This window comes from Falco cherrug, chromosome 6 (genome assembly GCF_023634085.1).
Source record: "Falco cherrug isolate bFalChe1 chromosome 6, bFalChe1.pri, whole genome shotgun sequence".
Classification (NCBI taxonomy): domain Eukaryota; kingdom Metazoa; phylum Chordata; class Aves; order Falconiformes; family Falconidae; genus Falco; species Falco cherrug.
In genome coordinates this window covers 44,797,890-44,814,240 of record NC_073702.1, presented here as the reverse complement: position 1 = coordinate 44,814,240, position 16,351 = coordinate 44,797,890, and the positions used below count along the sequence as shown (strand labels likewise).

Below are 16,351 nucleotides of genomic sequence, written 5' to 3'. Positions count from 1 at the left end.
TGGTGTTGTACAGGAACAGATCAACAAGAGGACCAGGCAACTACCTGTAAGTACAAGAGGAGTGGAAGGAAAAGGACGTGCTCATATCTTGGAAGGCAGTAAAACAGAGAAAATGAGACCAAAGAAATAGAATACATTGGCACCACATTTAACTCCTTTCTGGTACAAACAAACAAAAAAAATGGCCATACTTAATGCTATCTCCTGCCAATTGCTATGAGATAAAGTCATAACACCACCAATCAATTACTGTAGGCATTCACAAAATTACTGTGTGATCTGAAATTGAAGCCAAAACTGGTATGTGTGAGATAATTCTCAAACACTTTCTGAAACAACACCATAAGGCTTGGTTTCCCCTCATCTCCCCATCTGCCCCAACCCCTTCAGGTCTTGTGTCCATTTCAACACAAGTCACTGCCATGGAGCAAAAGTGTACAACTTCATATACCAAACAGACAATTAAAAAAACAAAAAAACAAAACACAAAATCTATTCAGAAAAACAATGCAAGTTCTAATCTGCACAAGACTTCCCAAAGTTTAGGAGACCTTACAAGGTAAAAAGACACATCAACAGAATTTAGATTTCAAGAGCAAGCTTTGAATTCTGGGCTGAAACATGATGTAAAAATCTTTGGGATGATCAGTTTCCTCCTGTCATTCTGATCAAAAGCCAAGCAACAACAGAGAATAGCCCCTAGTAGTAATGAGGCAAAAGCTATGAAACATTCACCTATTTTCTACAGATTTGTTGTAAGGAATTTAGAAATACTTATTGTTTAACTACAAGGATGGTTGTAAGGAGCACCTCCTCCTCTGTAAATGTCCAGGACTTTCCAAACTGAAAAAATAAAAGAGGGAAATAGTAAGTCAAATCCCCTTGACTAGATGCTTTTAATCCAGCCACTGGTAGCTCATCTCATGACAGATTTGTCACTTGCCAGCAGTTTGGTGACCTTATATGAGTACAATGTTATGTTGGCATCCTCTCTCTGGGGCAGATGTATTAAACTGAACCAACCATCCCCTTGACCAGTAAAGGTTTTTACAATAAACATTCTCAAGGGTGCTAAAACATACTATTTACATAAGGCAAAGACGCACTGCTTCTTTATTCATACTGCCATGGGCTCCATGATCTCCATCCTAGTCTCCTGATGATTTCTACCCTGAATCATTAAGTGTGATAAGAAGCAAGCTTTGGCAAGCATCCAAGTGTCTGTTTCTAAAGCATTAGTACTCAGAAACTGTAATACAAACCTAATCATTGTGCTTCCAAGCTTACAAACAAAGCCAAACATCTATTTTCCACACAAGAGGGTCTGCTTTCTTCACTGCAGCTCTAAAGAGCAAGAGAGTAAAATAAATTGCAGTCAAATACTTGCTCTCCACTTCCTATCCACCCCTCCACTCTCCAAACATCCTCTAACCCAGATTCTAAAACAAAGAAAAACAAATGCCTCATTATATAAACATAAGTTATGTTTGAAAATCTACTTGCCTGCTCACCAATAACTATGGGGAAACTTTCCTTGGTGAAAAGTCGTGTGTCATCATTTTCCACAGCTTTCACTTGAAAGCTGAAAAAGTAATAATAACAATAAAAAAACCCCAACCACGAGGTTTTAGCTTATGTTTTTGACCCACTGCTGTACCGGTCAGATTAGGTCTTACAGGCAAGCACCCCTACTGCTCAGGGAAAGGCAGCAGCAGTGTGCTCAAGCCTGGTGTTCCCTTCCAACTTAATGGCAACAGGCTACAGACAACTGACATCTCTGAAAAGGGCTGATCCTACTTGCATCATATGTCTGTCATGAACTGTAATGACCTGGAAGGGGCTCTCTCCCCTCAATTCTAAGACAAGAAATCCAGATAAATAGCTAAGAGTGATATAAATCTTTACAGCGAGAACCAAAGAGGAACCTGATTCTCACCAATTTCAAAAGGATTCTTGTCTTTTTCTTGCTCCCATGGTAAGAATGAGCAGCCCCTAAACTCTTGCAAGACTGGATCCAAAATTTACTGCTCCAAAAGCACAACAGCACAGAAGGGGAGTAGGGAGACCTCTTCCACCCACCCAGTTATTCAGGAAAGACAATCCTGTTAGAAAGGGCTGTAAACACATCCTTAAAAAAAAAACTGCCCTGAGTAACAATGCAGTAGTTTATTTGGGTAAGTGTGTTCATACACACTCACATGAGCAGACAGACTGGCTATTCACCCCCTTGGCTGTACTCGCACCAGCGGAAGCACACAAGGCTTCCTTTCACAGCGCTGCGATTTAAAACACTGCTCGCAGGGGGTCAGCAGCAGGTGCAAAGTCACCACTTCCAAAAAAACCCAACCTATAAACAGACCTTTTTGTCCAGCCCAACATGAAAACAAACTCTTAGATCTCACCTGCAAACTTTTATTTGCACAGAAGCACAGCTACGAGACCAAAATAACAAGCAGTGCTCTTTTTGAGTGGGTTACAGAAGCTAGAAGCTAACGATGTGCAAGTACTTTCACATGAGACTAAAACAACCCAGAAAAATTTTGGGCAAGCTTCTATCTCCAAAAAAAGGGGTGATTATAATACAAAACACAATCAAACAATTTCAGTAATTGCAGTTTCTTGCTAGACACAAGAAACATCAGATACTCTCTTGTTATTAATACATTGATTTAAACGATGGGATCAGAAGAAGAGGATGGGGGGGTGGGGGGGGTGGCGTAAGAATCAATTACCAGCTGGACACAGGGAATAGAAAAGGATACCAGAAAAATATGAGATTCTTCTTATCCCATCATATTTACTGTTTCAAGCTTTTGTGTCAGAACAGTCCTAGGATCATATTCGACTTGTTCAACCATTTCACAGTGTTCCCACCAAAAATCACATCAAAATCAAGTCCCTCTGTTATACCTTCATCCCATGTTCTACAGATTTTGACAATATAGAGCTATACTTAAATAACAAGTGAAAAACTTCCACTTACCGTCACTGCTGATTTCAACATGAGTTATTGATTTCAAAATAGTTTTACCAGCAATTTGTGCAGTAGAGCTAGCACAGATAGTAACCTCAGATCCTTTACTAGAGTTAAAGAGGGGAAAAAAAAAACCCAGTCATTTTTTATTTTCCCCACAGAGCATTAAGCGTTGAAGCGTTTGGACAAGTTACTTTTGCTAAAGTCTCCCTTTCTGGCAGCCTTCAATACTTATTGTTCTTTGTCAAACCCTAAGCAAAAGCCATCTTCCTCCTCCCCAATTTCATATGAAAATATGAGAACCACTGCACCAACCACTTTTTTCCTCCCATGACAGCCATGATTCATTTTGGCCAAGTATTCTCTGATAGAGCACAAAGTGCTTGCCATTCATTTCAGGTGAACAAAGCTTCAAGAAACTGTATTTTTACTTCCATTTTTGCAAACCAAGTCTGAGCAGAACCACTGGAAACAAGAGATAAGTAACACAGTTACATTCTCCTGGAAATTAAGTCTTCCGTATCAGGACACATATAAACCCTTTGGTGAGACTCTGGAAACCAATTATAATTGGAGAGACGCTGGAAACCAAGCAATAACTCCTGAAGTAGAACTACACAGAGACTGTGTTAATGAACAGTGGCAATACCCTTGAAAGAAAAGTAGCTGGACCACTTTGCTGGTAGTAGCTGGACTTTGCCTCAGCCTCCACAGGAGCTCTTCCCTCCAACACTATTTGCCTCATCTCTTTGATGTGGCCAAAATCCCTCCATGAAAGGATTTATCACAAGTGTCTTTTTTGTTTAAGTATTTCTATGGCTATGATCACTATCATATCCGAGAATATCACATCCTGTTAGACATTTAGCTTCAAAATGTCCTTTGGACAAAAGGGGACTAAATGCAGACAGAATTAAAACACAACTTGTTCAATGTCACATTAAGTCTGTCAGGGCAAGCAACTGAAGCCTCCCTCATCTCCCCCAAGCCCAAGTGGAGCACTCCATTTAATCAGCAGACTTGCTCTCTCACAGGTGTATATACCACACTGTCATATAACTTGAAAGTAAACCAAAACCAATCACATTTTTGAAAAAGCTGTAGTAATATTCCCTCTCATCAGGAACTGGATTAATCCTTTAAATCCCTTGTCAAAGCTGACAATATGAAACAGAAAAAGTACACATAAATGCTGCATATATGCAATACCTGATTCCCAGAGTCAGATATTGAAAGCAGAAAAAATAAATACTGTCCAATTTTCCAAATATACTTAGAATATCATCACAACACATTCACACAGTCTTAAACATTTTTTGCTATGACTGTACACAGTGTTTTATGACCAGTCAGGTTAACGCAGCCCAGTGACCACTTCATCTTTTTGAAAGGAAAAGGCTTGAGGCAGTAATAAAACAAGGTATATTCTGGTTCTCCGCACAGTATTCCTTGACAGCATCATGCATTAGGTAGAGCTTTGTTAAACTTACCACCAGACAAGCTGGGAGTGATGAGCAAGTCATGCCGCCTTTTAACAAAAGCTACTTGGAGATGAGACACATCTTTTGCCTTCCAAAAAAACTCACTTATAACTTGAAACCTTAGCAACATAAGTGGAAGTCCAAACATACTAAATCTAAAAGATATGTAACACATTCAAAACAGCAAAATGTGGAAGCCCAAAGAGCGCAGAAAAGATATATCACTACAGACTTGTCATTTAGGTTCAGACTATCTTTTCAAGGCTTTAGGAAGCAGCTTCTAAGGTGACCTTTCAGTTCCTTACAATGTTAATGACTTTAAAAATGTAATGAATTCCAAGAGCAACAGAATCAAACAATCCACCAAAAAGCCAGAGAAAAATCAAAATGCTTTGAAGTATGGAAGCTCTTTTAAAAACACTATGCATTCGTGAAAACAGTAAGAAAAGAACTATCAATAAGTACGTAATAAGGGCCTTGTTAAAAGCATATTCATTTCAGGAGCAGGCATTGTGTCACCGTTCAGTAAACCTCATTCATAGACCTGACTGTCTTTCCTTAGGTGTTTCTCCTACTCACACACCTGAAGGGCCTTCAAAACTGTAAACAATTCATGATCCATGTGCAAAACAAAACTGGATGAGACAATCCTTTTTGGCCATAAAAAAGCAGCATGCTAGGTGCTTTTATTGTTTAGAAAAGCTTGTCCTGAAGAATTCTGTGCTTTCCATCATTTTAAATATCAATGCAGTATTACCAGAATAAAAATGCCAAATCACACACACACCCCAAAAAAAACACGCAGCTGTTGTCTGTCCCCTCTTTCTACAGTTTAGGAATAAAATTCGTATGCGTAACACTCTCAGTCACTTTTATTGTTTGCTTTGGATCAAAAGATGAAAAAAGTCAGTTTTTCTTTTTTGTCCCTCTCTTAACATATTAACAGGAAAAAGCCAGACACTTCAGAAAAAAAAAACAAAATACAAAAAACAAACACAAAACATAAACCCACACACACACAATCCCAAAACATCCTACCAAAATAAAGCAAATTCATACTACCTCAATTAAGAAAAGTTTTGCTTTGTGTTTAGTTTTATGTATTTTGAAGATTTTTTGTTACAAACGCCCCCACTCAGATTTCTTTCTGCTTCTTCTGTTTGACAAAATTATGGTTATATTCCCCCAGGTGTCCAAAATAAACATAACTGTTGTGCCAACTTTAAGCCTACAGAGCACATCTGGACAAAATACCCGAGAGCTTCCAGTGGCAGAAAGAGTAAGAGTAGGGAGCAATTTAGAGATTGTTTGAGGAGCACAACTGGCCACTTAAGTCTTTTGTCTTGCATAGGAAGCCACTGCAGAGGCAACTTCCACATGCAATCAAATCAGTGCACTTGTTGGCTGGCTCCTGGGGAGTTCAACAGGGAAAATGTTCATGTCAATTAAAGAAACAACAAGTTTGCACTGCAAATACTGAAGATCGAAAGTTTTTGCGTTTTGTTTTTTTTTTTTTTTATTGGCCATTAGAGGGTTGATACCAGCCCTTGGAAATACTCATTTCTGTATTTTGAAGCATGTGTATGTTACAAGCCAAAGCAGGGAAGAATAAAGTAATGCAAAACCATCACAGTTGCAGGGGAATATAGTCCCCAGTGCATTCCCCAAAAGCCACTGAGCTGTTCAAGATTTACGATTTCTGTCTTACTCATCTAAGGGAAGACTCTTCTCACTTCCTCCCACTGCTGGAGTTGGTTTTTGATTAGTGAGCCAGGATTACCTTGGCAGAATCAACAAACAAGACCTCATTTGTGCAAATCCCAATACTCCAGTTTATTACTGGAAAGCCTGGCAGTTTTTATACTTTCTTGGATTTTGGAGCTCGTAGATGGCTCAGGACTGGTGTGTACCCCCATACAGCAAATTTAAGCCTACTGCCAACAGATGTGCTTTTAAGTATCTTCCACAGATCCTTCAGAAAAAACCCACTAACGTCCATGCCCCCACCGATTACATGACGAAAACCAGGGCTCTAGATCCATCCTGCTGGGATAACTACAGTGTGAAACTTGTGCTGTGTTATCATAAACCAGAGCCAGAATAGACAGCAGAAACCATGAGCTTTCTGCAGACCTTTATGTCCTCTGAACTATTATAAGCTTGAAGTCAGAATGGGATAAATAATGAAGCACAGTCTCCTATCTACTACTCTGCTCTCATTTGCTCCATATGACTCTGGTAAAGTCTTATAAATGAGAAGAGATGGCAATGCAAAGTGGAAATACTGAATACCTTCTCCCATACAAACTACCATGATGTTTTTTCCGAGATTCTCCCTGATCAGTATAGCTATCATATACAAAAAGCAAGATGCATGCAGACAAGACATCAGAGAAGCTGCTCTGGAAGAAAAAGAATTTACTAATACTCTGAATATTCTGAAAATATACTCATCCCCCATCTCCATCAAATAAAACTTCATAGAACTAGCAAATTTTTACACTTAATTCCTCTGAAAAGAAACCTACACCACCTCCTCCTCCTCTACAGGGTATGATGCAGGCCTTAAGAATAAAATGAGTTCTCCAACCCCAGTGTTTTCATGCTGCCTTGATCTTTTATGCACACACCTGCCTGATGCAGGTGTGACTTCTATTCTGATCGCTACTGAAGTTTTCTGTTGTTACTTAGGAACATCTTTTCAAGTCCTGAGGTAAAAAAAATCCAAGCATGCCCTCCAGAGTAACATAACTAACCACAAGCAACACACTGAAACCTCCAACGTAAATAAAAAACCCAAAGTCCGTCGAGATGACCCCTCTCCGCACTGCGGAGGCTACAAAGCGGTTAAACAGAGAAATCACTTCTTTTAGGCTAGCCCTTCTTGGTTCTTGTAGATTAAAATGCAATAAGGGTGACTGCAAAATTTACTTACTGAAACATGGTTGTTTTTGGGGGGGCGATTTAAATTTTAACACCATAAATTGTGGGTTGGAAGGACTGGAAGGTAAGAGTTGCTTGTACACTGGATCTGTGGCTTCAGGGGGAAAGTTTGATAATTTTTTTTTAACGGCATGAGACTTGACTAGCCCAACTGTTGTATAAAACAAACATATGTAGGGCTTTGCTAGTTAGCAGGACTGGATGTCTAAGACCTATTCATCTCCAAGCAGTTCTGTTAGTTCCCTGGAAGACAATGAGACTACGGGTTACAAAAAAACTGTTCATAATCTGCAGACCTTACCAGCTGGATAGCTCAAGGAGTATGCACCACTCTTGCAAAATCTACACTCAGTACAAAAAGAAAATAAATTAAAATCTTTAGCAATGTCATCCACACGGATCAACTTTGAAAACCCAAGTAAAACTGTATACCAAGGAAATGTAAAATTACTTTAAGTAGTAGCATGCAAACAGGCACCTTAGCATCCAAAGTACGTTCCGCTTCTCTGTGGAGGCAGCAGCACAGTTTGCTTAGTGCGTACTAGGACTCCAACCACAAGGTCTCTGCTTCCCTCTCAACCACTGGTCTGCTGCAGGATGTTAGATTAAGTCCTTGTCTCCCCAGCATCCCAGGTGACCCAGTGCTGTGCTTTTACCCAGCCAGTAACTAAGTATCACACAGCTGCTCGCTCACTCCCCCACCCCCCCAAGGGATGGGGAAAAGAATCGGAAAGGAATGTAGAACTCAAGGGTTGAGATAAGATCAATTTAATAATTGAAATAAAATCAAAAACCACTAAGTTAGAATGAAAAGGAGGGAGAAGGGAAGAGGAATGAAATCCCAAGGGAAGGGAGAAAAGAAAACAAGCGATGCAAAATACAATTTCCCACCACCCACTCAGCAATGCCCAGCCAGTCCCTGAGCAGGGATCAGCCAGTCCCAGCCACCACCACCACCCCCAGTTTATATACCGAGCATGACATCCCATGGTATGGAATATCCCTCTGGCTAGTTTGGGTTAGCGGTCCTGGCTGTGTCCCCTCCCAGCTTCTTGTGCCCCTCCAGCCCTCTCACTGGAGGGCCCAAGAAACAGAAAAAGTCCTTGACTTAGTATAAGCATTACCCAGCAACAACTAAAAATATCAGTGTTCCATCAACATTGCTCTCAGACAAAGTCCAGAACACAGTACTTCACCAGCCACTAAGAAAAAAATATAACTATCCCAGACAAAACCAGGACACCCAGGCACAGAGAGGATATTCCTATACTAATTGATCTAATGAGTGCAGAAGTTCATTAACAGGTAGATATTAACAGATGTCTACCTTCTCCTGAGAGAATCCGACACTTCAAAGAAACCCCAAACCATTTTCAAATAAGACTGCACTCCTTCCCCAAAGACTCCTCACATTCCGACATTCACAATAAAGGCTTTTCTGCACTTGCCGAGCACCTCACAAAAATTATCATGACCCATTCACCAAAATGCAGTGGTTTCCAAGCCTTTCATCTTCAAGTCTCAGAAGATTTTCCAGCAGCCACACAACTACTGGCTAGCGTGGTTAGGGTAGTAGATCCTAGTTTTATTTCCTGGATCCCTCAGAAACAGTCAGGAGGCCACTAAGTGAGAAGCTGTGTAATCCTGTCTCTCTCGCAGTCTGTTCCCACACAAGCCAAACAACAGTCATCCTTGATGAAGATAAAAATTCAGAAAATTAGTTATCAGCTTCCCTCTGAAAACTAGAGATCGGTGTTTGATCCCATTAAAAAGTCAATTTTAAGCAAAATCTGCTTCTGCCTTGGTGGAAAATCTGTCTGTTTCCTCTCCAGTGAAGGAATTTCTTCCTAATTGCCACATTAAAGGAAGAAAAGAAAAAAAGTCATTAAAACTCAAGCCAAAAAGGCAACACTCTGTTGTGTTTGGTAAGTAATACTCAAAGTGTTTCTTCTCCTGCTTTCACATGAATTTTCACTGATTTTTTTTTTCTCCAGTTACAGTGGAATCACAGCATAATATGAACTGTAAGTGACTTCTGTTCACCTGGTGCTACTCTAACAAAACAGGGACAAATTGACTTGGGTTGCTTGGGGCCTTGTCCAGCTCTGTTCTGAATATCTGCAAGGACATCTCAACCTCTCTAGGTAGCCTGTTCCAACATCTGACCACTCTCACACTGGAATTCTTTTCCCTAATATCTCACTGGTATTTCCCTTGTTGCAACTTATTGCCTGTTGCCCCTTGTCCTACTGCCATCCACCTCCCAGAAGAGCTTGTCTGTGTCCTCTCCATACCCCCTCATCAGTTAAGACACGGGATAGTTTTCCCTTAAAGAAAAGCAACACAGGCACACTTGTATTCCCAAGATGTTCATAAAATATGTACACACAGGTAAGGATTTTCAGCTTATTTTTCTGAAATACAAGTACTGTATTTTTGTTTGCAACCTAACACCATCTCTTACGGCTTGCCCTTCTACAGCCTGTACCGCCAAAGGCTCACCTTCACAGACAAGTAACACAGATCAGCTAATGTGGTAAAAACTCACACTGGGAATTACTCCGCAGTAATCCTCCTGCACAGAGATACCCTCAGGTTTTGTTCCCTATTTGAACTAGCCCTGCCAGCCTGTGGTACTTACACCACCGCACCACACACTCTGGTTTTTGCAACTTCTCAGTTCTGCAGGGAAGCGACGTGGAAACGGGGCACAACGCAAAACCCACGTGCAAACTCGCGGTCAGCATGAGGATGTCGCCTGCAGACCGCAGCGCGGGGCTCGCACCGCGGCACCGGGACACCTCCTGCGGCAAAGCACCGGAGCCCGCCCGGAGCGCTGCTGCCCCGGCGCTGCCAGCACGCCGGTCTCTCCAGGAGCGCGTCGGCCGCACACGGGTGATGCTTGGCTCACACAGCACATGCGTCTGGGGTTTTGGGGTTGGCTGTTGGTTGTTTTTCCAGCAGGATCTTCTGCCGAGCCACCCGTAACGCCGCTCCTCCCCTCCGGGGCCCGGCCCGCACCTGAGCGGGGCGGGGAGGCGCTGGCCGGGCTGCAACGCCCGAGCCCCGGCGCGACCCGCGGGCAGCGAGCGCTGCCTCCGCCGCGCCTCACGCCGACCTGACGGCAGAGGCAGCCGGCGGGCTGCCGCGCTCCGCGACGGCCACCGGGCAGACAAAGAGCCCCCCCGGCCACAGGTTCCTTGGCTCCGAGGACGGGTCTCAAGGGGGCTCTACCCCTCCCCTAAATTAACTTCTGAGAGGGCGCACCCCGCTCCCAGGGCGCCGCCGGCCCTTCCCACCCCGGGGTCAGCCCTCACCGTCCCTCCCGCCGCCCCCCATCCCGCTCCCGCCGCCCGGGAAGCCGGAGGGCTCCGCGGCCGACCACCCTCCCCCGCCGCCGGAGGGAGGCCCCAGCCCAGCAGCCGCGGGGGGCGAGGAGGAGCCGCAACAAGTCCCCGCCGCCGCCAGCCGCCCTTACCCAGATAGTGCCGCAGGTCCAGCAGAAAGTGCGGGGGCCCCCCGTTGAGCTGGTAGAAGAGGGAGCCCAGGCAGAAGAGCAGCAGGGCGGCCATGCAGAAGCCGTAGTCGCGCAGCGAGAGGAAGGGCAGCAGCGAGAGGGGCCGCCGCCTCTTCCAGCCCCCGCCCTGGCCCGGGCCCGGGCCCCCTCCCGCCGCCACCGCCACCGCCGCCGCCACCGCGGGGGGCCGGGGCGCCGGGCAGTCCCCGCCACCGTGCTGCTGCTTCTTCTTCATCCTCCCCTTCGCCGCCTCCGGGTCACGCAGCCCGCCGGGGAAAGCGCATCCTCCATCCGCCTGTTCGGCTCCGGCTGCCCGCGGCGGGGAAAGTTCCCGGCAGCTCAGGGGACCCGTCCCGTCCCCATCGCCGGCTGCCCGCGGCAGGCGAGAGTCCCCGGCGCTGCGGCGGCGGCGGTCGCTGCTGCGGAGCGCCGCTAAGGGGAGGGGAAGGAGGTGGTCACCATCCCGCTCCCTGGGGCTCCTCTCCTCCTCCGCCGCCGCTCTCGCTCCCTCTCTCCACTCGGCCTCTCGCTCCGGTGTCAAGTTACAGCCAGCGCTCCGCCGCCGGCCGCCTGCGACTCGCGGCCGACTTGTGCGTGCCGCCCGGCCCCGCCGCCCCCGGCCGCGCCGCCCACCCCAGCCCGCCCCGGCCCCGGCCCCGGCCCGGCCCGCCTCGGCCTCCGCTCCCCGCGACGCGCCCGTTGCCTCCGCGCGAGCGACCCCTGCGGGCGCCGCCGCCGCCCCACCGGCCTGACTGCGGCGGGGCCCGGCCCGCCCCGGCCGCCCCGACCCACCTGCCCCGGCCCGCCCCCGCCGCCCCGCTGTCCTGCCGCCCCGCTGTCCTGCCGCGGGGCGCCTCGCTATCCCCGGCCGCAGGGCCCTACCCTCGCAGCCGGGCCGGCGGGGAGCAGCGGGCGGGCCCTGCACTGCGCCCCGGCCCCCTGCCGCGCCGCTCCCGCTCGGGCGGGCCCGGGGTCTCGCCAGGCCACTCGCCCACATGAGGGCCACCGAGCTGGCCTTGCAGGGGTGGTAGCTATGGTGGCTTGGGCAAGTAACACGGCATTAAGGTCCGGCACCTTTATAGTCGTGCAGCATCGTCCGTGGGGGCAGAGGGGGACTGCTCTTCTCATTGTAGCTTTGCCGGGACGGTTGAAGCGGGGTAGTTGTCTGCTGGGGATATGGCTTTAGGCAAGCACAGAAATTACAAAATTAAAATTGCTCATGCAACCTTAGTTTGACCCCCTTGTACATATGGTGTATGATACAGCCTCTAATTACTTGATAATGCTATTTTTCCTAGAGAACCACTTCCCACCATGCATAGGGTGAGCTGCGCTCGCTCAGCACTGAGCTCTTAATAGCTTCATCCTCTTTATAAAACATATGTCCCCAATATGTCCTGATGGCTTATTTGGAGCTATTCTTGTCCTTGGGCATTGTCTGATGTAGAAATACATTTCATTCCCTCATGCAGCTGCATTGCCAGCACAGCAGTGGAGGGAGGAGGGCTTGGGGTGCTGCTGCCACTTCATCGTTCCGTGTGATGGACCTGGCTGGAAGCAGCAGGACGGCTTCCCCAGGATCCTGCTCACAGGATCACACGAGACTCTTCATTTCTAAGCAACAGCAAGTTCTGTCCACTGTGGTTTGGGAGAAAAGTAGGAAATCATGACCCAAGTGCAACTCGCCAGGTCAGAAATTAAAAGGCAATCACCCTTTTCCTTTTTAGGCTTAAAAAATAAATCCTGATGTAGGGGGCCTGACTCATAATCTTTGCGCACTTGCAGCTGGAAATTTTGCTCAGGAGACTGCATTCAGATGGTTTTGCCACTTATGCTTGGGTAAATGCCTGAATCTTACCTACAGTACTGGCTTTGTTTTGTTGCTTGCATCCAGCAGCAAAGGGCATCTGCTGAAATATGGAAATTAATCTTGCTGGTATGGACAAGAGCATGAACCCAGAATCTGACAATAAATAATCAATTCCATTGCATTCCCTGATAAAAAATATCCTCATACTGGCTAAGACGGCAGACCACCTTAGATAGTTTGGTGAGGAATCTACCAGTTTTAGTTACACAGTTCCATGGCATCACTGCACAGAACCTTCCCAATCTTACACAAAACCTGTAGCAAAGACAAAGTTAGGAATGACACTTGATTTTTGAAAAAGAGAAAAGTAATACGATGCAAAAAGTGAGTCCTCTTTGCGCTAGTGTTCAGGGGAAAAAAAAAGGGGGGGGAAGGAAAAAAGAAAGAGAAAAAGGTAAATCTTTAGGACTGCAGTTCACTTTAAACATAAATATCCAACTATTTTCACCAGATAAAAGTCATAACTCTAGTTGCACAGTTAAACTACTACTTCTTAACTCTCATGAATGCTGCTTTGAAACACTTATGGAGTATTGGGGGCTTACTTAACGTGTGCTGCTTCCATGGACATTTAAAATTGTTTTATATTCTTTTGAATACTTCCATATCTAATGGCTTGTTTGAATGACCAGACTGCAGATTTGTTTAGCAGTACTAGTTGCTGTTGCAGATGAGAAGCAAGTAAGGACTTACACTGAATGTTTGAGAAAAATGGAGCCTTTGATGAGAAGACAGACACCACCTGTAAGATGAATCAATAAATCTTTATTTTTCTGGTTGCAAAGAATGTCTTTGATCTCTAGGAAGAGATTTAAAAAAAAATAAAATGGGAAAACAGACCAATCGAGTAAAATTTAAGTGGGAAGACTGTACTGTTGAGACAGTTCTTGCCATGTTTCTAAGCACCAACAGATAAAAAATTATCTTGGGAGGAAGAAGACATGGAAATCTTTGTTGCTGGAATATATACTTAAATGGATAAGTTAGCTGTAAAATTAGTTACTTTCACTTACATGAACTATCACACCTATGTTATACTATCATTTAGAATGCCTAAATCAAATAAGAGTAACGAGCAGGAACATAAACACTGTTTACTTTGTGCTATGGCTTGATACAGTGCAATTGTTTCCCTATTTTTAATTTCCCTGTTACTCATATAATGAAAACAGTATGATTTTCATGCATAGCATAAAGCAATTAAAACATACTTACACCCTTAACTTCGTACATTCCCACTCACACAAAAATACCCTAAGAATCCAAAACACAAACCCCACATTAAAGGAATATTACAGTTGAAAAGCCAAGTGTCGACACTTTGGGATAATCCAAAGGTAAGATTTTTCAGAGAAACTTGTTTTGACCTGTGGAGCATATGACTTACAACTTAGACTTTTGTTGTGTGATGATACTGTTTTGCTCAGAGGACCATTGCCTTGTACCGTGTATAGGACAGACACTGTTCACTGAATGTGTGAATTTATTTTTAATCTCCTTGTTCAACATATGTCCTCAGGCTTTGTTTAAAGCTATTTAAATCCTACTTGTAATGTGGAATTATTAATGTTATAGCAGGCTTTTCTACAGCATTCATTGTTACAGTACTTTGAGCACATGATGAATGCTTATGAATTACTTTCATAAGATGTAGCTCATATCACCATTTTACTGATTGGGAAATGAGACACAGAGAGATTAAGGTTAAATGTGTCTATTAATTTTGGTTGCCAGCCTTGAGATGACAGGGGTTTGCCTTGGTGAAATAGTTAGCATTATGCAGCACTTTGTATGTTCGAAGCATAGCTCCCTTTGACTTCAGACACAGCTGTGAATGCTAACTACTCCTGCAAATCAGACCCCAGGCTCTCAAACTCAACACCAAGCATAATAAGAGCACTGAGTGGCCACCTGTAGTTCAAGTAATCCGCCTGACATCATATAGGAGTGCTCTGGTGCTAGCAGACACAGAATCAATCATTTTCAAAGCAATATTCACTGCAGCAGTCCTTATCCTCTGCCTGCCTTGACCTTGTCCCACTCTTCTTTTTCCTCCTTTCCTAGATCTAGTCTCAGCTCCAGGATCTTTGTACAAATCTTGTTTCCTTCCGTGACCTCATCCAGTCCAGGTCCAGCTTTTGCTCAGACTGAACCCCCTTCCCAGCTGCAACGGTTCCAGCAAGAAGGATATCGCAAACACAGAGGCATTTCCCCACTCCTGGAAGAGGACGCTCCATACAATCAAAGGAGTGGAGAAGATAGCTGCCAAAAATTTCCAAGTGGGTCCACACTGGTGCTGTGCTAGAGATTCCTGAGCTGATTTGTCACTCCAAATTCATGGATTCAGAAACAAGTTCAATGAGAGAGATAAAGAGCCTATGTGGAGGCTGTGTGGCTGGCAGTACTCAACAGGGAGGCTCATTTGGACACATCAGCATGGGTTACCCACTGGCTAGTCAGTTCTGCTACTCAGCCAGCCTGGACGTAACATAGCGTCTTGCCAAATGGACTGTGCCCTCATGATTACGAGCCTACATCACTAGTATCTTGTGAATGGCTGCACCAGGCTACTGGGGTGCTGCAGCTCTCTGTTACTGAGCGCACATTATCTGAGGCTACAGAGAGGTCTCTAGTCTTCCATGGGAACAGCAAAAACCATACGCCTAAAAACCAAAGACCAATGCTCCAAGGAACAGATGTACTATGATTTCCCATTTTTGCAGTGGTAGGATTTTCTTTGAAACATAGGCAAAACATCTGTCCCTTATTCTTAGAAACATCTGAACATTTTTTGTTGAAATTTTTAAAATAAATTATCTAAATAAATTCTCATTAAGCAAAATTCCCCAGCTGGGATATTTCAGAATAGGCAGTTTGCAAAGGTATAAATAACTAGAAAGGGATAAGATACAGCCTGGGACCTAATTTTCGTAAGACAGTAAGGACAGAGGAAATTTAGATGCAAAGTTTCACTGAGTAAAGGTTCACTGGTATAAAAGAATAACAATATAATGTCACCTGAGAAGCACCCATGAAAGATTACAGCTTTAGATTCCACCAGCACTCTCTGTGATTCAGAAAGGGTTCAGAGCATAACAGAGTAATTGATGGCAACTGTGCAGGCTTTATTTTCCTTTATTCAGCAATAGTTGATAATTTGATGGGGATGCAATAAGGGTGCACCATACCCTTTAATTTCATGCTTATAGAATGCTTGCAAGTTTCATCTGCCTTGACTGAACTGGAATTGCAGCCCTGTGCTGGCTGGTTATATTAATTTCTGTCCTTTGTGGCAGGTTCTGGGAAAAATATGACAGCGAATATCTGAAAACAAGGAAATGAGCTTGTGTACCAGATGGATACAACTTAGCGACACTCTGATGGAGCAAGTTCACTTCAGAAGAGGTATTTGTAATTTGTAATTGAAATAGTACTGGAATTACATGAGTATGTTCTGTTGACTTCACTTGGAGTGTGATGGATTTATCTAAAGGAATTTATATTAATACCTTGGCATTGCTGGCTATCTCCAGCGAAGGGCTACTCACAGGCCTATCCAAACTCCC

General features: G+C 44.7%; 1 protein-coding gene across 1 annotated transcript in view; it reads right to left on the bottom strand.

Annotated features, from left to right (window-relative positions):
- UST (uronyl 2-sulfotransferase) overlaps positions 1-11,526 on the bottom strand; it is a 166,402-nt gene extending 154,876 nt beyond the window's left edge. The window contains exon 1 of the mRNA XM_055714566.1: positions 10,877-11,526. Within this exon, the coding sequence (XP_055570541.1) occupies positions 10,877-11,150 (274 nt within the window). The 5' untranslated portion in view covers positions 11,151-11,526. The remainder of the gene's footprint in view (positions 1-10,876) is intronic.
- Between the last annotated feature and the right edge of the window lie 4,825 nt (positions 11,527-16,351).